Genomic DNA, 25,452 nt, shown 5'->3' with positions numbered 1-25,452 from the left:
ATTTTCAAACTGGCTACTCAGACCCTCACCAAGCTCTTCAAAATCTCTCTCAGATGAATGAACCAAGGCCATGTAAATGCTGCCGCAAATTGAAAAATGGAGATGACTCGGGCCTTAAACTTGCATAGGGTTTGTTTCAAAAGGATGGGGAGTGCAGTACAGCTTTGTGGTCAGAACAACTCACTATTATGGCACAGTGCTCGAGTCCTAACCAGTCAAATGCCGTTTAATTCACCACTTTGATAATGTTGTTCTTGAGATGGATTGATTGCTGAGTTTATGATGACATTGAGACCTGGGCAACTAGAACATACTACTGTATTCCTATCTACAAGTAGCTAACGTGTTGATAAACGACAATAAAAATGATCTTAAAAATACTGTTAATTTTACCAAGAAATCTTCTGACACCAGCTTATTTCTGCAATTTCAGCTCATCAGTGAAGACTAATCTACGTATCCTTTAATTAACCCTGAAAAAACGGGGTACCCACAACTGAGCATGATGGCAAAATGACTCTCAGGCTTGAATCCTTAATTTCCTTCATACTTGAGATCCACTCAGTCAGACTTTTTTTTTTAAATCTTTTTATTAACACAAACAAAAAACAAAAAAGCATCAGGTGAAATGCAATACTTTCACAATGATCAGTTATACATTACCATGTAGCAAAAATATTTTTAGGATAACATTAGGGGTCACAGGGACTCCAACGCTACAGTTTCGTCGCTAACATTCGGTGGAGTACATATATCCCCCCTGTATACATTCCAAGCTCCCCAGATCTTCCCCCACTTTCCAGGACTACCTCTGGCCACGTACACTGACCGTTCCCTGAACATGCACCAATCTAGATCTTCCATCCTCTGCCCAACCTGCGGCACATGACTGGCGCCCCACAACTGGGCTAACAGAGTCAGACTTTGAGACATCTTCAGAGTCGCCATTAAATATTGTTTCAGTTTTGCAGTCAGATATTGGTCATTACTTAAGACATCTTCAGGTGGCAATGTTTATTTGTAATTTCAGCTCACGAGAGAAGAATGATCTTATTAGCCTTTTGTTAAACGCACCCTTCATGCCGCTCGGTTCCTTGTTATAATACTTAAATTAATGCTGATTGCACTGTGCACTTCAGCAGTTCCATATGACTGCTGTTCTACGTTCAGTAGTTTTTCATGCCTTCAATTTTCTAGTGTTGTCACACTTTTATATATCCCCTCCCAATCCTTGATGGTGCCTTACATTCTGTTGGCAAGGGAGTTAAAGCACCCCTGAATGGCCGTCACTCTTATCTCAGTGCTCTGGAAAGCTTTATGGGGGTATCTTGGAGTTTTTTGTACAATTGAATAAGGGCTAACCAAGATCTTCCTTGGGTGTATGAATGTTTAGACAATATTATATCCATTTTCTTTTTCAAACAGCTTCAGACACATTGATCTGTTTTTTGAAAAATCTATTTTTGTAGAACCGAAATGCTGGCCAAAGGAAGGGTCACCGGGAACAAAGTTTAGAAAATGCAAATTTCTTTGATAGTCACGTCAATGAAATGGCCTCCATCCTACTCCATGCTGAATACTTCTCCTTTTAAGGCACTCTAGGAGTTTTCAGTCTCAGACTTTTCAAAACTGATTCCCTCTTGTCCATCAGTCAGCCCAACCTCTTGTGAGTCCCACCATCGGCCCGATTTTGTTTTTTTGATAATCAAATTTATTGTTTTACAACACATAGAACAGATCAGCAAAAGCACGGAAGACAAAAGATCAATTACAGTCTTGCAATTAAAGCATCCCACTATTTCGCACCCCATAAGACATACACAGGCAAAAGTAGTGAAGCAAATTATTCCGTACCTCCACAGTACCCAACCTCTTCCCCCACACCCTTTGTATTTTTTGGGACACCCTCTCGCCACTTAAAGGGCATTCTCCTGGGTCGCGCACCAATCTACCCCCCCTTCGCCACCTCCCAAGGTTAGGCGGGTCAGGACATTTCCATGCCGCCTCTGTCACGCTTGGCCACAATCATGGCTGTATTAAAAAATCGGCCAGATTTTATAGTTTGCTTTATATTACTCGTAAACCGTGTTTGATGCCAAGTCCCTAAACACTATTAAGGCAACAGTGGTCCCTTACAAATAATAATGCTTAATCAGTAAATATAGACAAAGTTTCGAATATTTCTTGTGTGATTGACTGGGTATAGGCTTGTGCCCTATCTTGTATATTGTGTGTTATTCATGTTTTACATTGACTGAAAAGTAAATACCAAGACCTCTGCCCGGCTAGGCATGTGGCTTTCAAATATAGCAACAACTTCGTCTATATTTATTGATTAAGCATTATTATTTGTAAGGGACCACTGTTGCCTTAATAATATTGACTCCCAAGGTCCCTTGCCGACTTCTTTGGGTTCCCTTGTTGTTTTCAAAAAAGTCCCTAAACACTGCCTGTTTGTGCAAGATACTTTAAATACAAATTATACATCTAACTTTGATTTGTGGCCAAGTTCACAGCAGTCAATTACTCCTGTGAACTTCTTCCATGACTAGTTGTGATTTAATTTGCAAATTTAAGTGTACTGTAAAAAAAAAACATTTGCACTGAGTTTGTTAATGTTTCCTGTACCGACTTATCACTCTATTTCCATTTCTTGGCAGAGAGCAGTTGATGTTCCCATTCCAGTTCCTCGACAGGCTTGGAAAGCATGACATGGAGTGCACGGTCTCAGGAGGTGGCAGGTCATCTCAAGCTAATGCCATTCGCTTGGCTTCTTCAAGAGCCCTGCTGAGCTTTGTCACAGAAATAGACATGGAACATATGAGACAAGGTAGGAGTATAAGAATGATAGAAGATGTCAAAATCTTTGCATCATTTCTAAAATCAACATCAGTGGATTATTGCACCTGCGTGCTACCTGTTAGAGCTTTGAATCCGAACTGAATTGCATCTCAGCCTTTCATACTTCAGTGGTTATGGGAACTAGAAGAGAGCCTGTCCTGTCAGTTCAGAACCAAATGGACATAGCACTGATCCGAGAGAAAGATGGCGATTGTGTTCTGCGATGAGGCGACTGATGAACAACTTATAATTTTTCACTGATTTAGAGGTCAACGGGCACTCTGGCGTTATGCTTCCTTCATAGTATCTTATCACAACAAGCATTTGCAATGCAACAGGTCTCGCATTTACACAAGTTTAAGCTATTGGCATTGTAAATGGCAATGCCTTTTATTTATGGTTTGGTTTTTGAATCATAAATAAAAGGAATTGTCATTTACAATGCCAATAGCTTAAACTCGCGTATATGCAAGACCTATTGCATTGCAAATGCTTGTTTTCCATTTGATCCTGGGCAAGTCGTTTTTATATATGTCAAGGTATATAACTCTTTAAGTATGATGTATAAATCACTATAAGTGTGATATACAAGTTGGGCTCACGGTTTTATGGTATTTCTGTTTTTTGTCAAAAAAGTAAAGCTGAAACTAGTATATTTCCACATGTATTTAACTAATAAATATGCAGTCATGCTTGAATGCCTGCCATGTTTCAGTGATATGAACACACACGGAAGATACATCAATGCACTTATATGAAAATATGAACATTTCAGTATCAGCCTTGTGCATATTTACTGCTGTTTAAGCCTCTTTACTAAAATTCCTTTTTTTTAACCCCCTTACCTATCAATCCACACAGTTATTGGCCAGGTAGTCATGGCAAGGTGTATTTAGAATCACTCAAAAAGCACCCAATTTCCGTTTGTATCCACATTTAAAAATAAATACAGATAAGAAAATACATGGTTTTCTGTCTATATTTAGCTGTAAAAATCAGTAAAAACGGAAAACAGGGAGCCTTATATATAAGCCAATGAGCTCGATTTAGAGAGGGTGGTCACAGGACCTTCTCCAGGAATGCGTTTCTACAAGCCCATGGCTCCATTGTGCGATATGTGCACATATCCTTATTTCCTCATTGTGCATACAGGCTCGTGGCTCCAGAGTGCAAGATATGCCCATACAGGCTTGTGGCTCCAGAGTGCAAGATATGCCCATACAGGCTCGTGGCTACAGGGTGAGAGATATATCCATATAGGCTCATGGCTCCAGAGTGTGAGATGTGCCCATACAGGCTCGTGGCTCCAGGGTGCAAGATATGCCCATACAGGCTCATGGCTCCAGGGTGCGATATGCGCACATATCCTTATATCCTCAGCGTGCAACGGGTATACATACCGGCTCATGGCTTGAGAGTGCGGCATATGCCCATAAAGGCTTGTGTCTCCAGGGTGCGAGATATGCACATACAGGCTTCTGGCCCCAGGGTGTGAGATATTCCCATACAGGATGGTTGCTCCAGGGTGCCAAATATGCCCATACAGTCTGGTGGCTCCAGGGTGCGAGGTATGCCCACACAGGCTTGTGGCTCCAGGGTGCGAGATATGCCCATACAGGCTCGTGGTTCCAGGGTACGATGTGCCTATACAGGCTCGTGGTTCCAGGGTGCGAGATATGCACATACAGGCTTCTGGCCCCAGGGTGTGAGATATTCCCATGCAGGATGGTTGCTCCAGGGTGCCAAATATGCCCATACAGTCTGGTGGCTCCAGGGTGCGAGGTATGCCCACACAGGCTTGTGGCTCCAGGGTGCGAGATATGCCCATACAGGCTCGTGGTTCTAGGGTGCGATGTGCCTATACAGGCTCGTGGCTCCAGAGTGCGAGATATGCCCATACAGGCTTGTGATTCCAGGGTGCGAAATATGCCCACACAGGCTTGTGGCTCCAGGGTGCGAGATATGCCCATACAGGCTCGTGGTTCCAGGGTGCGATGTGCCTATACAAGCTCGTGGCTCCAGAGTGCGAGATATGCCCATACAGGCTTGTGATTCCAGGGTGCGAAATATGCCCATACAGGCTTATGGCTCGAGGGGGCGAGATATGACCATACAGGTTCAAGGTCATATCTCGCTTGTGGCTCCAGGGTGGGAGATATGACCATACAGGCTCATGGATCCAAGGTGCAAGATAGGGCCATGCAGGTTCATGACTCCAGGGTGCGAGATGTGCCCATACATGCTAGTGGCACCAGGGTGTGACATATGCCCATACAGGCTTGTGGCTCCAGGGTGCGAGATATGCCCATCAGGCTCCTGACTCCAGGGAGTGATATGTGCACATATCCTTGTGTCCTCACTGTCCTTACAGGCTTGTGGCTCCAGAGTGCGAGTTGTGCCCATACAGGCTAATGGCTCCAGGGTGCGATATGTGCACATATCATTATGTCCTCACTGTCCTTACAGGCTTGTGGCTCCAGAGTGCGAGTTGTGCCCATACAGGCTAATGGCTCCAGGGTGCGATATGTGCACACATCCTTATGTCCTCAGTGTGCAACGGGTGTGCATACCGGCTTATGGCTCCAGAGTGCGAGTTATGCCCATACAGGCTCCTGACTCCAGGGAGTGATATGTGCACATATCCTTGTGTCCTCACTGTCCTTACAGGCTTGTGGCTCCAGAGTGCGAGTTGTGCCCATACAGGCTAATGGCTCCAGGGTGCGATATGTGCACATATCATTATGTCCTCACTGTCCTTACAGGCTTGTGGCTCCAGTGTGTGAGTTGTGCCCATACAGGCTAATGGCTCCAGGGTGCGATATGTGCACACATCCTTATGTCCTCAGTGTGCAACAGGTGTGCATGCCGGCTTATGGCGCCAGAGTGCGAGATATGCCCATACAGGCTAGTGGCGCCAGGGTGTGAGATATGCTCATACAGGCTCATGGCTCCAGGTGTGATACATACCCATATGGGCTCATGGCTCCAGGGCACGAGATATGCCCATACAGGCTCATGGCTCCAAGGTGCGAGATGTGAACATACAAGTTCGGAGCTCCAGAGTGCGATATGTGTATGTACAGATTTATGGGTCCATAGTGCGTGCTGTACACATATAATATCTCTCTAGTGTGCAATGTGTGTGCATACAGGCTCATAACTCCAGAGTGTGATGTGTGCACATACAAGCTTGTGGCTTCAGAGTGTGATATGTGCACATACAGGCTCAGGGCTTCAGAGTGTGATATGTGCACATACAGGCTCAGTGCTCCAGAGGTTGATATGTGCACATACAGGCTCTCAGTGCTCCAGAGGTTGATATGTGCACATACAGGCTCAGTGCTCCAGAGTGTGATATGTCCACATACAGACTCAGGGCTTCAGATTGTGATATGTGCACATACAGGCTCAGGGCTCCAGAGTGTGATATGTGCACATACAGGCTCAGTGCTCCAGAGTGTGATATGTGCACATACAGGCTCAGGGCTCCAGAGTGTGATATGTGCACATACAGGCTCAGTGCTCCAGAGTGTGATATGTGCACATACAGGCTCAGTGCTCCAGAGTGTGATATGTGCACATACAGGCTCAGTGCTCCAGAGTGTGATATGTGCACATACAGGCTCAGTGCTCCAGAGTGCAACAGGTGGGAGTACAGACTCGGGCGTCCGAGCGGAGTAGGTATGTACAAGGTGTCACCGGTGCAGCCGCACTGGGTGCTGACCTTGGGAGGGGTCGCTGACCTCAGGTGGAGGGCGCTGTGCTTAGCAATAAATTACAATTGGAAAACACCTACTGCACAGTTCCTTGTGCATACAGCTTTCAGGCAGCAATAAAAATGTCATGATAACTCCTGTGATTAATGTTCCTGTTAGAGAGAGGGATTTGGAGTTATGTCTTGAATGATAAAGTAGCACAGTGGGTTAATATGCCTGCTGCAAAGAACACATACCGCTTAGATCACAGATCTGTTTTTTATTCATATAGCTCAGTGGATTACTGCTTTTGTCACAGAGATCCTTTTGTTACCGCACTTCATAAGGAACAACCCTAACATAGAACAGTGACTATTAGAACTGTCCTCAAAGAGTTCCATACAAACTGTAATAAATAGGACGTTTTGGTTTCCCCCAGTAGTTCATTTCGCCTGTATGGGTTGTGTTTTTACGAGCCTAATGCAATTTTAACCTTACTGTAATAATTTCATGATCTAATTGTTGGGGGCTGTTTTATTTTATTGGCAAAACTTTTATTATAGGCTGTTACTTACTCGGGAGTGTGTTAAACTCCGTTCTGCTATTTTAACTCGCACTTAGCACTTGGTGGCAAAAACGCTCGCTTAGAGTGGCCTTATAGTTAGTGCCACGCGTTTTACCAGGTCAGCGCTGTAGTCGCTGCACGCTGGACTTCCAACACCCTACTTAATGGCCACTGTTGGTACGCACAGCGGACCCACGCAGCGGGGGCGCCTGAGGCAAGCCGGTCTGCACCCGTCAGCGCACCAACAGCGCCCATGGCCAGTTATGCTGCCCATTTCAAAGTGGCAGTAGGTGATAGGATTTCACACTCCGCTGCGTTTTTAAAAGCGCTCCGGCCCCCTTTGTGTCTATCACTAGGCAGGATTGCTATTCCTTGCTGCTCGCACTACGCTTGTGATATATGTGGTTTCTCACTGAGTCTTGGTCTTCCAGTTAGGAATCCGCCTAGTCGAGTTTCCAGGTCCAGGTGTTTGCGAGTCGCCCTTATTAACGTACGGTGTCTTAGGAAGCACCATGTTGATGTGTTTAATCTGATTCTGGATAATGCCTTGGATATATTGTTCATTACAGAGACTTGGTTAGATGATACCTCCAATCCTATTGCGGCTTTAGCCACCCCTGCCGGTTATAAGCTTTCCTGCCTAGACCAAAAGGTAGGAGGGGGGGGGGGTCATTGCTATTTTCTACAGAGATAAGTGGGCTCTACATAAAGAGGAATCCAATGTTTGGGACGATAGTGAGGTTTTGGACTTTAGCCTTCGCCTCTCTGCTCACATTACGCTGGGAGGCTCTCTTATTTACCGTACCCCAGGTCTGGCTAGCACTTTTCTTACTTCATGTAGTGAGGTCATGGCGGTGCGGACGCTTCGCTTTTCGCATTACCTGATCTTGGGGATGTTAACCTCCATCTTGATTAGGCAGAAATCAGGGATTCTATGGACTTTCTGGATCCACCTAATCTGGCCCAACTGCCTCAATGGGTTTGCCACCCCACGCATCAGGGGGGCCATATATTAGACCCCATCCGCTCTAACTTCCTCATTCAGGTGGACCAGTCTTTTGGTCGGACCATTTTCGTTTCTGCTTTTCCTAGGAAGTCCCACTGCAGATATTGCCAAAGCAGTCCGACATTTCGCCAATTTTTCGTAAAATTGATCCTCTGCAGTTCAATAGTGCTTTGGCGTCCTCTCAGCCTGTTTGCTCGCAGGACCTGGAGGGGAACTTGTTGGGGTTTACGGAGTAGATCTCCAATTCGGTGACTGCGCTTTCGCATTCACGCTCTCCAAGATTGGCTAGAGTCCCCCTCCAAACCCTGGTTCTCGCTTGAGCTTTATACATTGAAACATGATTGCAAGGTATTGGAGAGGCTGTAGCGTTCTAATAACTATTGCCTGCAGGCGAAACTTGCCCTCAGAACCAAACAAAAAAGTTATTATAGGGCGATTGCTGGAGCAAAGAGCTAATATTTTTCCGCCCGCATTGACCAGGCGAATAATAACACAAAAGAAATGTTTTCAATAGTGCAAAGTTTTGTGGCACCCTGTGCCCAGGTCTGCTCGCTGCCCGTGTCTGAGACCTGGTGTCATGTGCTTGCCAAGTTCTTTCGGGACAAGATCCGGACCATCCAGGTAGCTTTTTCGGGTGGATCCATGGGACCTATAGCTCTTTCTATTTCCATGATGTCCCCACCTGGCCCTATTCATAATTTACAGGCTTTCCCCCCAGCAGAGCTGCCATGTACCCTTAAAATTCTTAAGGGTCTGAAATCGGACTCGCCCACTGATCCTTGCTCAGCTAGGCTTTTAGCCCTATCTGCTGACACCATTAACTCAGTCGTCAACAATATAGTCAATATGTCCCTGTTGGAGGGCTGGGTGCCGATCACCTGGAAACAGGCTAAGATTCTCCGCCTTTCAAAAATGTTCTCACTTGATGCCCTGTCCCCGGGAAATTATCGTCCAATCTCCCTTCTGCCTAGTCTGGCCAAAGTGTGTGAAAAGTTAGTCTCGAAACAAATCACTGACTACATATGCAGTACATTTGGAGCTTGGGATGGGATATATTACAGATCTATTAAACATGGCCCCCATCCTACTATGGATCAGAACCTGGCTGAATCCCAATCTCACATTGAATCATAAGATCATCAGGAACTGCATGCTACTCGATAAAGTAATGGAAATTCAATGGTTGTCCTTCATCAAATCTACATCTAATATGTTAGGGCGTCCAGAGATTTACACTAACCCAGAAGGTTTACAAAAGCTGATATCAACTGGGTAAAAATAAACTTTATAAGATCAAGAGAGATGGACCTTGAAGCCATAGAATTAACTAAGCCAACTGTGAGGGCCCATTGCATGTTGTTACTGCCCATGCCTTTTCAACCATATCTGTCAACTGTCACTAAACCTTTCCACCGATGGTTGCTTACTAAATTCCGTTTTAATCAGTTGCATTTACTATTGGGATCCTTTAGTGAGTGGTGTAAACCAGAGGATGCTGCTCCTTGCAAATGTGATGATCATTCATATCAGGACACGATGCACTTTGTGTTTTTCTGCCCATTTTATATGGGAGGCAGGAAAAAGTTTATCTCCCCATTACTTAAACATAGGGGGTTCCTGCAGGTCAAACCTGCACTACTCTATCTCCAATTAATGGAATCCTCCGTTGTCATGTTTGGGGTAGCAAACTTCTTAGTAGCATCTATCCGTAACAAGAAACAAAGATCATTGGGGCAAACTTCCTCGGAATTTTTAATACCCCAAACTGAAATTGTCCCCACTAATTAATTGAGATTACATGTTTGCTAAATTTGTAGCTTTTAAATATATATTGAATCAGTGTCCCTCTCATAGTATTTGTAAGCAATAATGTATAAATCCGACACCACTGTGTTTTGTATATATGAAATGTACATTTTTTTTAAATAATTCTTATGTATTTTTGTACTTTGATTTATCTTGTGATTGCATAGCATACTTTATGATTTTAAAATAATCGAATAAAATGGATTTTGACTTGACTTGACTTGAAATCACTGACTATGTGGAAGGTGCTGGCTTACTGCACCCTGTATAACAAGAAGTGCCAATACTGATTCCTTATTCAAAAATAATTTGCCACGAATGCTTATACCTCAAAACAATGCATCTGAAAGCTTATTAGTAGCTTTTTATTCAAATATACTATTTTTCAATCTCAAAAAATATATTTCAAATACATTTAAAACCTAAACCATACAATGGGATTGATTATGGACACGGGGAATAGTGAAAACTCAAACAAGCATTCATTCACTTTCGCGTACTCATTCTATCCAACTCACACCAGACACATTCAACCTACTGGGTGCACACACCAAGGGAGATTCAATAAACCACTTGAGGGGCACCTGGACTGCCAACCCCTACTATTTACACCATTACTTTCTCTTATATACACCCATCACAAAGTTGTATCTTTCAACTATACAATAAATGAAAATAATCACAACAATTAGGTGTAATTTCGCCAAACTTAATTGGCAAAACAAATGATGGGCAGAACCGATGGTCTACGCGTTTCGTATCCCTTTGTTCATGGGATTCTCCTCAGGACCAAGAGAATCAGCTCAACTAGTACGATAGTATCTTAGTTTTCCAGATGATCTTTCAAAGCAACTCAATTTTATCCATTCAGGTCTGCGTCATCCAACTCAAATCTGCCGGGAAAATCAATAAATGTGGCAGCGTCCTCCGGACCATCGGTTCTGCCCATCATTTGTTTTGCCAATTGCAAGAAGCTGGCAGGGTCCTGCTTTGGGATTTTAACATCTTTGAGGAAGTTCCTCCCTCTTCTCCCAATGGCAGCTAGGGAAACCGTGGTTCGGGCTTTAATTTTGTCTCACTTGAACTACGCGAATGCCCTGTATGTTGGGACCCCCAGCTATTTGATGAATAAGCTCCAGGTGGTGCAGAATTAGGCGGCCCGCCTCCTACTTGATCTTCCCAGGTGGAGTAGCGTACGCCTCCATCTACTCGCCCTGCATTGGCTCCCTATGGAGGTGAGGATCAAATTTAAGGTCTTGTCGATTGCCCATAATGCCCTTTATGGCCGGGGGCCTAGTTACCTGCAAAAGAGGTTCTCTTTTTATGTGCCGACAAGACAGTTGCGTTCCTCTTCTCAATTACTGGTCCAGATTCCACGCTTTTCTCGGCAAAGGCTTGGTGGTTGCTCCCTTCTTCGAAAAGCGGCCCTTGGTTGGAATGCACTGCCCTTGGCTATTTGTAGTATTCAAGATTCCCTTACTTTTAAGAAAAAGTTGAAAACCTTTTTGTTTTAAGCTCTGATATATGATCCTCTCAGGTTTCACGCCGGGACGCTCTTTGGAGTAGCCGAGCGCGTTACAAATGCATATAACAATAACAATTATCTCTTCCTAATGTTGCTGAAAAGATTTTGTTTGCGTAGATATACCTTCTTATTAGTAAAGCCAGCTTTTACCAGTGCCTTAAAACAAATTAAATGTATGTATGAGAAGGGCTATGGAGAGACGAGGGGCCCTTTTGCCGGGTGAACAAATCCTAGCAGGGGGTTATGGGAGGGGGAGTAGAGGGGGGGTCATAACTGACTGTCACACTAGCGCTAATGCAGGCCCTTCCCTTCATCAGCGCCCTGTCCAAAGGAATACAAGATTCACTCCCACAGGGTCACGCAAAAAAATGTGCCGAATCTTCCAAGCCCAGGGGATGAGAGATTATGTAGCAAACACCGGCCGGTAAGTAACCATCAGCCAAGGCTGCAGCCTGAGGCATGAACTAGTAAGGAATGTGCGAAGCGATGCCCATCCTCGTACACTTGAACTCTGACCCCGACCCTTGAATTATTGGACTGCAGCTTTGGGTTGGAATCTGCTCTAAGAGCTGCTTTCATCTCTACGGTGTTGACTCGGGTGATGAGCGTGCGGCTGTCTCCATGGAGTTTGAGGTTTGGGACATTTTGGTGTCATTACGGTAAGGGGGGCAGGAATGATTTCTATAGGAACATTGGATTGTAAATCCTGGCCGGGTGGGTCCTATTGCCATTCAGATTCTTATCACGCTGTGTCCTGGCTTGCAACCGACCTCCTGTGACCTCTCCGAGGGGGGCACGGGCTAGGGGGCAGAGGGCAAGATGGCAGCAGTGGCATGGCGCCAGTCTCTGCTAAATGTCCAGATTCCAACATAAAACGCATTCACTGCCAGCGCTATATCTGTAAAATAAACGTGTCTCACTTACACAGATGTTATTCTTAAACGAATAAAGTTGTACCACTTTTTCAAAACAGATGGCCCCTGCACGCCCCTCCGTAAACATCATAACTCACAGCCTGAAAGAGGGGGGAGAGACACTGTGTGGTAGACAAGCGCGCGCACGCTAATAAAAAACACATGGCCCCTGCGCGCCGCTGCTGGCTCCCGAGAGCAAAACGCTTTGGGAGTAAACATTTCCCAAGAAGCTGGGACCGCCACACGCCTTTGGCCAATGCGTAAGCCAGACACAAAGGCCAATGGCGTGTAAGCACCACAGGCACACGCTTCTACAGAAGCTGAAGTCATTCCAAGAGGTCGTTTCCTATGCAGTGCCTGCGCGCTGCCATGGGCTAGACTTAAAAAGGCAATACGAAGGTTCTCCAAAACATAATCAACTTGTGAATGTTTTCAACGCAGTAACTAGTTCTTCGCTCAAAGCCTTTCGTTACCTCTGCATTGTGGTTGTCAGCTAGAAAGGAGTCTCATGAGTCTGTTTTGTGTATTTTTCATTGCTCTGTGTTGTACTCCCTCATATGAGTATCTCTGTACGGTATTCTGTCCAAATGAACCCTAACTGACGCCTTTATGCGCCTCTGAATTGTTTGTCAGGGGTAGTAAGTACTACATACATACAATTGAATTGAATTTAAACTATGTAGTACCTCTTTGTACTAAAGTTCTCGTATCTCCTCTACTGAACCACAAGATGGCAGTGTTTACTAAAAGTTGATCATCTAAATCATTCTCATTTATTTTTAAAAACTAAGACCCTCATGTAACAATTCCATCTAAGAAATAGTAAATTACGACAAATAACAACTTTCAATTTGCGATTCTTTAAATGGAATGTACAAAATTAATTTGTTAATGGTGGTCGCAATTTGTGCAACGACTTTTAACTACGCTGTCGGAATTTTGAAAACTGATCCATGTATTAATACTGTGGTTCTCAGAATACCGATTTATAGTGGGTCGCAATTTGAGTTATCTCATCATATGCAAGAGGTAGGTCGTACATTGTGACCCACTTCGATTGCCTACATTCACAGACATGGCGGCCTGCTGAAGTCAGGAGCCTACCATGTCTGTGATTGCTTTTAAATAAAAGTTTTTTTTTTTTAAATGGTATGCACGCCGCTTTCCTAAAAGATAAACAGGATGTGTTTAAAAAAGAAAAATTGCCTGCTCATAAAAAAATGATTTTTCTGAACATTCGCAAAGAGAAATGTGTCCCATGCGAACGGCTTCCCACTCATGAATGGCTTACTACCTCTTTTGAAGACAGTGTGAAATAATCATGTTTTGTGACTCGATTTCGGTCTCAAATACATTAATACATAGGTTAAAGATTTGCTATCTGGAATGGACGCCTTTAACACGCCCTTTCCAAATGTGTATTTATTGTCAAACCCAATTAGCGATACGGCAACATGTTTTGGTGAATAAAAAACGACATTTTGCGGCCCTAGAGCTACTGATTTAAGTTACTTGTCTTATTAGTTTATCTGGTCAAGTTTCACTGCTCTCAAAAGTAGAACCACCGCATTTCTAGTTCAAAACAGTGCAACCAAAGTTAATGTACAGTGTCAGTTGAATAGCTCATCACAATACTGTTTTTAGGTTTAGCATGTTAACTTTAGCTAGGTGTTAGACTCATGGATTTAATATATTAAAATAATACATAAAGAGCCCTTTAAGATACCAACCTCCAACCATTGATTTGTTGGAGTGTCATTTACTTTATGGATTTGCCCACAAGATGTGTAATTGTCGGACGTGGCGTAACGGCTAGAGCTGCTGACTTTGGAACTGGGGAACCAGGTTCGAGTTTTGGCATCTACTAAACATCCTGCGATTCTGGGCAGATCTCTTAACTTCCCCGTGCCTGAAAAAAATAATGTGACCTTGTGTAATTTAACTGCTCCTCATGCAAAGCAATCCAAATACTGTGGGGCAGGTTTGCGCTATATAAAACTGCAAAAGAAATCTGTGTGTGTGACGCCACTTTGTCTCTTTAAGCCTGCCTCTGCTTTGGGCATGGCCGAGTACCAAGTAGTAAGGAAGAAGGAAGTTCGTGCCCTTCCTCCATCAGTGCACCCCTCTCAGCCTCCCAGCCCCTTACCCCAGGGAGCTCAAAGTTGTAAGTTGGGCACGAGTAATGAGTCTGGAGACATCTGCTCAGCCATGCTTGTGGACAAGCATTAGCAATGCAATTGGCCTGGCTTTAAATGAATGTGGTATGGTAATGTAAAGCGTTACAAGTAGATAGCATAGGAATGATTATGTATTTGTGTGGAAGCGAGAACTGTAGAATACTATTGGTATAGCTTAAACGGTCAGGTGACAGTTGCACTGTCAAGCCAAACGGTCAGGTGACAGTTGCACTGTCAAGCCAAACGGTCAGGTGACAGTTGCACTGTCAAGCCAAACCCAAAAATTCATGTAGGATAATTATTATTGTCCTCCTCACACCATAAATAATAGAGTTATCTAAAGCACTTTTTTTTTACATTATAATGTCATGTGTGCCCCTGAACGTTCAAGCTCAGGCAGCTGGATAAATAAACAAAATAATTGTATTTAATATTTATTTCTGTATTCGTAGAGCGCCTGGTTACACCAACGGGTGTGTTCCCGCGCTATTAAGACCGTTAGCATCCTTTGGGAATCTGTGTCATCAGTTTAAGTACTACTTCTTATTCTTGTATGTACAACCATGTTTATAGTTTTTTCCGGAAAAGTTTCTCCGATTGTTTCCCCCTAAGGGTCAGGGGACGGGAGTTCCAGCTTTTTGCTGCCAAGTAGCCGAAGGAGCGTGCTCCCATTCGTGCCTTCCTAATCCTTGGTACTTTCACCAAATGTCTCCCTGTGGATCTCAGTTGTCTTCCTGTCTCATAAGGAGTCATAAGGTCATTAAGGTACAGTGGACACCTGCCATGCAAGATTCGATGCCCAGTGCACAGGGCCTTAAATGTGATTCGTTTCTGAATCGGTAGCCAATGTAATGAGTTTAGTGCATTCTTTGAAGATGCTTTCTTTGGCAGATTTAACACGAGATGGGCTGTTGCATCCTGGACAGATTGCAGCTTTTGGAGCCCTTTTTTGTTTGCACCTAGGTACAGCAAGTTTCCATAAACTAGCCTGGAAGTGACAAGTGCATGGGTCAGGGTCTTTCTTGCCGCCAGAGGTAGGATGTCTAGGGTCTTCCTTAATATTCTCAGGATTCCAAAACATCTACCTGCAACCCTTTTGATTTGGGTCTCAAAAGATAATCTATGGCCTATCCATATCCCCAGGTTCTTCCCCTCCGTCCTTGGGGTGGGAATCTGACCTAAGCTCGCTGGCCACCAAGCCGATGAGCAGATAGATGGTGTGTTTCCGACTATCAGTATTTCCGTCTTGTTTCCGTTAAGCCTTAGACAGTTATTTGTCATCCATCCTGCTAATTCTTTTAGGCAGTCCGCAAAGCTACTGGCCGCTAGTGCAGATTTTTGTTTAAGGTGACCACAAGCTGTCACGCCGTATTTCTCCACTATTTTGGCCAGGGAGCGACTTATAAATTAAACAGCGTTGGGCTCAATATTGAACCCTGTGGAACTCCTTGTGCTAGCTTGATGTGTTTGGTGGTGTGTGGTTGTGACACCTGAAAGCGCCCATGCAGGTAGGAAGCCATCCAATTCAGGGCCGCCCCGTCCACACCCCCCCTTCTGAGTCGGTGCCCTAACACCTCATGTTTCACCATATCGAATGGTGGGCTGAGGTCTAGAAGAACCAGCGCAGTTGTCAGACTCTCTTCCGTACTGACTCTGTGGCATAGAGCAGTCCTGTCTCAGTTGAATAGGAGGATCTAAAACCTGATTGTGTTGGATGCAGTAGGTCATGTGTCTTATTGTGAGCCCCTAACTGTATATTGACCACTTTTTCAGCTATTTTTGAGAAATAAGGGAGTAGTGAGACTGGACGCAGATTTTCCATTACGTTCCCATCCGCTGTCTGCTTTTTTTTTAGTGGGCGGACAACTGCTTGTTTCCATAAGGCAGGTACCTTCCCTTCTTTGAAGGACATTTCTAGCTGCTGCTGGATATGGGGTAGTATTGTACCTAGTCCAGCGCAGATGACCTTAGATGTGGCTGAGTCAAGTGGTAACCCCGATTTTATGCACATTGCTATCATTTCCAACTCTTCTAGGGAAGGAGGAGTAAAGTGGGAGATACTATTTCCTCCCCATTCCTTCATCTGTTCCTTGTCGTTTAGATGTCTGTTGCGTGCTACTGTTCTATCTAATGAGGATAGTTCTATGAAAATGCCGAACAATTCCTTAGAGGAGTTATCCGCTGTTTCAATCTTCTCTGTGTTAAATGCTGATCTTGTTTTCTATATGAGTGCGTGGTACTGTCTCAGCTTTAGCTTATACACTGTTTTATCAGAGTCTAAGAAACCCTTCCTCCACTTCCGTTCTAGCTTTTTACATGCCTGTCTTGCCATCCCTAAATCCTGGTTGTACCAAGATGCGCTGTTCGTGTTCCTGCGCGAGGTACTGGTTGCCCATGGGGCCACCACATCCAGTGCACCTTTGATCCAGTTATTTACTTCCTGACTCTGCTGGTTAATGTCAGTGTTTAAGAGGGGGGATTTGCTAACAGGGCCTGCATAAAACTGTTTCCCTCAAAATTCCTCCAATTCCTATGTCTGCTGTTATATGCTGGCTCCTTTTTTTGAGGTGACTTTATTAGCGGGATTGTAAAGGCCACCAAATAGTGGTCCGACCACGGGACCGCTGTTGGACAGTCCACTGACAGCCCCTGGCAGTTTGAAAAAATGGGATCTAATAGATGTCCTAGTTGATGTGTTATCCGTGTGGATTTTAATTCTAGTTAGACGCCTGCTAAGTCCTGGCTGAAGGCTTGTGCATCTCTACATGATTTGTTATCAACCTGTAGGTTTAGGTCCCCTAGAACTAGCAGGTTACTATAGTGTAGCACTGGCTGGATTAAGCAATCCATAAGGCTTTCTCTGAAACCGGAGGCTGACCCCGGGGGTCTGTAAATCAAAAAATCCTTTACTATCTGCTTGGCGTTAGCCTTAATTGTGAAGGAGGCAGCTTCGCAGTGGTCTATCTTAGCTCACAGCTCTGTGGCGGGCAAGCACTTTTTTTGTGGAAGCACACAACTTCTGCCCAATCAAAACATGTACTCTTGGGTCCCAAAATGTGGGCGGAGCCAAACCCCCTGTCCTGGTTAATCACAGATAATTGTCTGGCAACAGCAACGCTGTCAAGCTAGACCATACAAATGACTGTACAAGCAGCAGATATGAGGCTCAGTGCTGGAGCAGTATCTGAAGCGTCCTTTGCCATACAGCGCAACCATATCTATGGTAGAGGTCACTGCAGCACTGCCAGCCTCTTGCCATGCTCCACCATCTCTCCCTTGCAGGCATCGTGGGATAATGTGTAGGCCCTGCTGCTGCAGGTTCAAAAAGTGGGGGTGGTGATGGACAGAGTATCTGAATTAAACAGAACACTCGTACCCAGTCAAAAGATCAGGGCTTGATCCATCACCGTTTTTTAGCTCACTGCACCATCCCAGCTCAGAACCTGGCTATATGCAAATTAGTCTGTCCCTGGCCCAGTGCATCATGGGAACAGGGCAGACCAAACTACCAAGCCAATTCTTTACTGGAAAGGAAACAAGCTTCCGGGGACCGGTTTCTGGCAACGCAGCCGTCTTCGGCCCGGCTTGCTGCAGGCAGCACTGAGAGGCCAGCTTAGAAGGAATGGGATCTCCCACACCAGTGTTGATGAAATCCCTTCGCCGGTTGACAGCAGTGCTTTGCCTGGTGCAGTGGCGTAACACAAAATGAGGCGGCTTTCCTGCTGATTGTGGAGCGCTTCCTGTGAATTGTGGACAGGGGCCTGTGAGGCTCCTATATCACACTGATAACCATAGGTTTTAGGCTGAGGCCCACCCTGTGGCGCAGGGGCAGCTGGGACCTGGGTTACGCCCCTGACATGTGGTTTGGTGCAGGGACTCAGAATGCATTCAAATCATGCAGTAAAAGAGGCGTGTGAACAGCAGCTCAAACCATGCCTCACCCATGGCTTTCAACAACCCAGTCATATTGCATTGCTGCCGAGCAGTGTTAGTGCTTTTTAGGGGATGGGGATAGGGTCGCTTGGGTCACAGTTCAGTGTAGCATGGAAAACGTTTATCCGTAATCCAAAAAAATCCAGGTAGCTTTGTTTCCAGGAACGCTTGGAGGAGCTGCTAGTAATGTGGTTGGATATCAGCGTGCTGGAGCCAGTGAAGGGTTGGACAGGTATTTCTGGGATTGCCCCTCACATTAGCATGGTGTGCAAGTACTGGAAAGTTCAGGTTTCCCAACCAGGCAAAAGACAACCTGAAACACGGCTTCAGTCACATTTGTTGCCAGTCAGTGTTATGGGTAAGGTCTCAATTCCGCAGAACGTGCAGTAGAGCCTAGTCATTTTTAGCAACTGTACAATAAGCGAGCAATAAGATGTGTAATGTTTATTTTTATTGTGACCTTTTTTCTGTGCTGCATTTTGCTCTTTCAGAACAGGGTCTATTTACCATTATGTGGCTAAATGTGTTTGTGCCTCTTTTAGCTTTGGCTTTTGTTTTGTTTTTATGTTGACTTATGAAAACTATCCGCCGTTCTCATTTCGGTGCTCCCCAAATCTTCTAAGTTTACCACCCAATGGTGCACCATCCCGAAAATAAAATACCCACTAGGAAAGCCAACATGCCTGGGACTAACGTCCTAACACAAGAAAACACAGTCATACACAAATGCTGTTAACATGCTTTACCCGTATAAGCTTATTTATTGGCTTTGCTTATGCTTGATTCATAGTGACAGGCTCTTATTTATCTGACCCCTATTTTTCACTAAATCCACCTGCTGCTTACCTTCTTTGCTGATTTATGGGATTGGCATCTCGAACTGCGGGAGGCAAAGTAGACCCCTCACGCCTCTGACACTCTCCTGGGCTGACTCCCATGGTCTCCTGTTCTCTGACAATATGTCAGCTCCAGAGCCCTTGCTCCTGCCTAAAACCTCAATGTTGCTCTTACCTCTCTGTGCAAGGTTCTTCCTGATACCAGTGGGGAGCTACGCCTTACTGGAGCCGTGGTTAGCATCAAAAACTGCTATACAGTTCTCATTTACTCTTTATCTCCTTAGAGATATTTTTGCTAGGCCTCTTTTACTCCCATTTATAAACATCACCCAAAACACTGTTTGACAGTATAAAGACAGTAACTCCAGTTATGTAAAGAAAATTCTTACAACATTTAAACAAGACTAGCCCACTCTGGGGGGAGCCAAGGTGGTAACATTGCTGTTTGCTGGTGACACGCTGTTAACCTCTAAACTCCTTTGATTGCAGTTGCTTCTGGATCGCTTGAAGGCTTTCTGTGCAATGCGAGGCCTAGAGATCAATACTTCGAAGACAAAACTCCTAATGGTGAACCCCTACAAATCATTCAAAGGCAAACTAGCACTGGGCGGGGCTCCCTTAAAGAGAGTCAGCACCTTTGATTATCTGGGATCATTCTCTCAGAGGACTTACCATGGAAGCACCATGTTTAGAAGCAGACTCTCCAACATAGGCAGATTACTGGGGCATTGATTAAAGAGCAAAGGACCTCCAAGAGCAAACCAGTAGCAGCACCACTTCACATATACGATTGCAAGGCAGCAGGTTCAGCACTGTATGGCGCGGACCTCTGGGGATTTGAAAATCTGGACAGCCTCCTGACCACAGAGAACACATTTTTGAGAGCCCTAGTCTCACTTCCACAGAATACCCCTCTTCACCCAGGGGCGTAACACAGGCCCCCTCATCCCCTGCAGTGTGGGGGGCCCAGGGGCTGCAGGGGGGCCCCTCAGTACTGTACTCACGCCAGAGAGCGCCGGATTAAATCCGGAGCGGGGCCCCTCTGTGTACCTTGCAGGGGGGCCCCTACGACTTTCGTTACGCCACTGTCTTCTCCCACTATGGCTGGCTATGGGCAGAACCTCGCTTACCCAGAAAGCCAATTTACGCCCTCTTTTGTTCTGGTTGAGCCTAAAATCAACCCCCGAGCGGCTCCCATATACGCTGCTGCTCTCGCTGAAGTAAGTGCTCTTGATCGTTCTAAGTAAATTGCCTGGCTATCCAAAGTGAAGCCCTTGCTTACTGCAATAGGGCTGGAGGGATTGTGGGATGTTAAAGACTCAGCATTGCTGCATAGCAAAGACCTGGTTAAGAAACAATACTGGAAATGGGTGGTCCAGTCCTCATTATCTTGTTTGTCAAGGGGCCGCCTCACAATGAACTTCGTGGAATTTAAACTGTCAGGTGTTTAAGAACAATATCTGGAGGCCATCATGATCCTGCAAGAAGGGAAGCTCTAAATGCAATTTTGATTTGGCTTCCTCCCAGTGAACACTTTCACAGCCTCCTGACAACAGCCTTCCACTACACTACAGTGTTGGCCAGGTAGTCCCCTTGCTGCTGAGTCAACTGGACAAATTGCTTTTGCTTGCTCCATGTACCTGTCTCCGAGAGGCAAATGGCTCACCCCTGTTTGCAGGTGGCCTGGTACCCCGTGTCATCGAGAAGCACTGCACAATTTAAAATCCGACTCCAGCCTCCTGGTTGTTTGCACAGTTGCCAAGTTCCTCAGTAAAATGTGGGCTATCAGAAGAACTGTGATGAAAACGTAACGTGTTTGCATTTACCATTAAGTAATTACTTTTATGTATTGTTTCCCTTTTTAAAGGTATTTCTCTAATGCTATATAGTTCTTGTCTAATCGATAAAATGTATTTTAATCCTGATCATAAATAACCCCATTCCTAGCATTGAGACAGTATGGCGTCCCATGCTGTTCACTCTCATCTTGGCGGAGGCTTTTTTGCTGACTCGGTTTTAAGGCTAGAGCTCAAACTTTTTAACCTCTTGCGTGCTGCCGTCGGCCAACGGCCGACGCAGCCCCGCCCATTTTGCAGAAGTGCCGCAGTGCCGCGAAATCGCGGCCGTGGCAAAGTGGTTAAGCTTGTTTTTAAAGAATTTCTGTATGCACTTTCACTTCTCCCTTGTACTGCTTGCAGTTGCACTTTTATAGTCAGAACGACTGAAATAAAGTTTTATGATGATGAAACAAGACTAGACTTGATTTACTCTGTAGCTGTAATGCGTTACTCATCCATGTTGGTCACACAACCTCTGTTTGTTTTTCCTCACTCTAAAGGCCTGAAGTTGTAAAACACATGGCTTCGGATCCTTGAAACAATGTGGGTGGAGGGAGTGAAGCGAGCATGTTCAAAGGGATGGGGGCGGGGTCTACCCTCACCCCATTACACGTGATCTCGCAGTTTTTGGAGTGTGCCACACTCAGTGGTGGCTGGTGGGGCGTAAACTTTCTGTCGGAGTGCCCTGTGGCGAGCGTGCATAGTGAGCAAGCCAGAACATCTTAAGAGGGGTTTTGGGGGGAAATTTGAAAAAAGAGTGGGTAAATGGTGCATTTTTAAGCAAATTTGAGAAGCAAGAAGGTTAATAAAGCAATTGTGAAAGTGCAGCTATTACATTAATAAAGGGATGTCATATAACAATATGTAGATAGAAATGTTTCTGAAGCTGGGCCCTGCCAGTGCCACGCACCTCTGAGCAATACACACACTGTGTGTCAGCAGGGCTTAGTGTCAGGAACATTTCTATTGTTATGTTTTTGAAGCTAGGCCCAGTGCTTGCACTCAGTGTGTATGTTTCTCAGAGTTCCATCACGCGTGGCAGCCTAGCTTTCCGCCAGTGGCTAATTTGTAAAAAAACATAAGTGCCCGGGATCTCGTCAGGAGGCAGCGTGTACCAGCCCATTTCTCCTGTTAGCGCCACCTAACACAGAACCAACTACTAACCATGAAAGTGGAGAGAGGATGTGGCTACTGGCCAGAGCTGCCGATTTCAGAGCTGGGGAACCAGGATCGAATCTCGGCGCTAGTCGGCTCACATTCTGTAATTCTGGGCAAATCATTTAATTTCCACCTTACTACCATAAATGAATTTGTCCTTGACTGGTGCTAATGAAAAGTGCAGGTGCTGATGATTAAGTGCTGGTGCTGAGCACTGGAAACCACCGGCTCAAATGAAGCACTACTTGCCGCTAGACATACAATTAACAAGGGTTTACTACGGACTCAAATTGAAGCAAACTTTACTATTTTTAGGCAACAAGTTACCAATAGATAATAAGTGCATTGTGCATTAAATGCAGTAACCATTTATTGCCTGTCAAAATAGTAAAGTTTGATTTAAATGAGTGTTACTCAGGTCCCTAGTAGGTGTCATTCAAGCACGCTAAGGTGGCGCATTGCCAGGCACCACACACAGACTGATGCTGAGTGTTTTCCTCGTCAGGGCCATTCTGCGCTCGCAGTGACCCGGAGTTGTTTTCCTCACCTGTGCAGCGTGGAACAGAAAATGTGTCAAGGGGGCGCCATAATTCTATCTGGTGTGCTGGACGTCAAAGATGGGCTGTGCCCTAGCACAATTTCACAGGTGCTTTACTGGGAATGTTAGTGAATGAAAACATAAAATCACGAATTTAAGCTTAGATGGAGGTTTAAACCTCTGCCGCTACTTTGATTTTATTTTCATGAAAGGGGCCTTTTCGTTTTACTCGGTAATGCATCCTAAAAAACAGAACACTGGGACTTGAGTTATGTACCTGTGTAACCCAACACCTCACTTTATGCAGAAACCAAGAAATATACTTTGTTTCTCAATCAGTAGAAATCACCTGTAAAAGCCTTTGTTACACGTGCTCGGCAGTAAAGATCAATAAGGAAGCAGCGTATACGCTTGTTGACCCTATCACCTCTTCCCTCGCCATCTCACTCTACGGATCAATGCTAGAGATAATATTAAATCCTTAAAACGGGGCCCATTGGAAAATGAGGAGAGCAGAAACACTGTTATTCTGCAAAGAGATTTCACTTGATTCAAACAGGAGAAGGCCTTCATTACCCGGCCTACTTCCTGACCCGGCCTTGCAGCATTGGATAGGGTAGTAGGCCCTGCTGGGACTGAAGCATAAGTCTCACTGAGGAGGGGGGTGGGGGGGGGGGCATAGAGGCACGTGGATGGCACCACCACAGGTCAGGACTCTGTTAAGATGAGCCGTCGGGGGACCAGAGCTGTGTGACGGAGGTCACGTGTGAGGGCAAAAAGCCAGGCGCGGTGCGTCCATTAAATACACAATCGATCCCTCAGGCCATCAAAGATCAGGAAAAAAATAATTACTGTGGAGCATGCATCTACAACTATAAATTAGAAAACATCACGACACTCACTCGATCTGTCACATACTGCGACCGAGCCACTACTAACTAACACGTTCGAGAGAGTAGAGTTAAGAGTAGACGCTTACTTTTTAATTTTTTCAAAATCGCATTGCAGGATCTCTATATTCACTAGTCCTGGTCTACACACACTTAGTAGTGAGTGACTACGTCGACGACACACGTGAATGAGTGACACGAGTCCGACTCCTCCAAGTCCACCGTCATGAGTCGACTAGCAGCAGCCACCAGCAAACTGTGTCAGGGAGCAGCCAGACAGTGAAAGACAGCGTGCATGCGTCGCGAAATGGCCAATCACTGCATGGCTTTACATGAAGTCACACAGTGATTGGCCATAGAAAGTGCGGCTGCAGCAGTGTGCCACCACCTATGCGCGGCACCCAATAATGGATTGCTGCGCGGTGGACCAACCAATCCAGGATTGGCTAGGGGGGCACAGTTACCATCCGCCCTTTCAACCCCGGGGGCTGCGGCCATGGGGTGCTGTATGAAACAGCACCCCTTGGGTCCCTCTCTAAGGGGAAGAAGACGTAAAGCGCATGTGTGAGCTGATCAAAGGCCCTAAATACATTTGCGCACTACTTGTACTGCTGCAGCTGAGTGTGTGGACTGTCACTCAAGCTGCAGCAGCCCAGCCCAGCCCCATCCCCTGGCGCATTCCGATTGTTAAGTTGGGCGGGCGTGAGGGACAGCAAGCAATCCTAAAATGAATCAGAATCATGATACTGACTGCAGTGCTTAACACGGTGCGTCCACGAGGCTTAGTGGGGCTACGCCCCAACGCACCGTGCCTGGCTACACTAACACTATTTTAGAAAGCTGGAGGCTGAAATCGCTGGCTACAGTCAGGGCCACTAGAATTATGTTGCAGTACGAGAGTCAAATTATGCAGCAGGGTTGAATAAATTATGCGGCAAGAAAAGGCAAATTATGTGGCCTAATTGGAGACATTTTGTGATAGTATTGCTTCATTATTTTGACATTTTTACACTGTCTGGGATTGGTTGCGCCTCATTAGTGCCAGTTTAACACCCAAATATAGCAGAGTAGAGTTAAGAGTAGACGCTTACTTTTTAATTTTTTCAAAATCGCATTGCAGGATCTCTATATTCACTAGTCCTGGTCTACACACACTTAGTAGTGAGTGACTACGTCGACGACACACGTGAATGAGTGACACGAGTCCGACTCCTCCAAGTCCACCGTCATGAGTCGACTAGCAGCAGCCACCAGCAAACTGTGTCAGGGAGCAGCCAGACAGTGAAAGACAGCGTGCATGCGTCGCGAAATGGCCAATCACTGCATGGCTTTACATGAAGTCACACAGTGATTGGCCATAGAAAGTGCGGCTGCAGCAGTGTGCCACCACCTATGCGCGGCACCCAATAATGGATTGCTGCGCGGTGGACCAACCAATCCAGGATTGGCTAGGGGGGCACAGTTACCATCCGCCCTTTCAACCCCGGGGGCTGCGGCCATGGGGTGCTGTATGAAACAGCACCCCTTGGGTCCCTCTCTAAGGGGAAGAAGACGTAAAGCGCATGTGTGAGCTGATCAAAGGCCCTAAATACATTTGCGCACTACTTGTACTGCTGCAGCTGAGTGTGTGGACTGTCACTCAAGCTGCAGCAGCCCAGCCCAGCCCCATCCCCTGGCGCATTCCGATTGTTAAGTTGGGCGGGCGTGAGGGACAGCAAGCAATCCTAAAA

General features: G+C 45.5%; 1 protein-coding gene across 1 annotated transcript in view; it reads left to right on the top strand.

Moving 5' to 3' along the window:
• MRPS9 (mitochondrial ribosomal protein S9) overlaps window positions 1-25,452 on the top strand; it is a 470,563-nt gene that overhangs the window by 431,993 nt on the left and 13,118 nt on the right. The window contains exon 10 of the mRNA XM_078657998.1: window positions 2,661-2,830. Within this exon, the coding sequence (XP_078514124.1) occupies window positions 2,661-2,830 (170 nt within the window). The remainder of the gene's footprint in view (window positions 1-2,660; window positions 2,831-25,452) is intronic.

Source organism: Lissotriton helveticus, chromosome 8 (genome assembly GCF_964261635.1).
Source record: "Lissotriton helveticus chromosome 8, aLisHel1.1, whole genome shotgun sequence".
Taxonomy (NCBI): Eukaryota; Metazoa; Chordata; class Amphibia; order Caudata; family Salamandridae; genus Lissotriton; species Lissotriton helveticus.
This window is presented reverse-complemented; position numbering and strand designations above follow the sequence as displayed.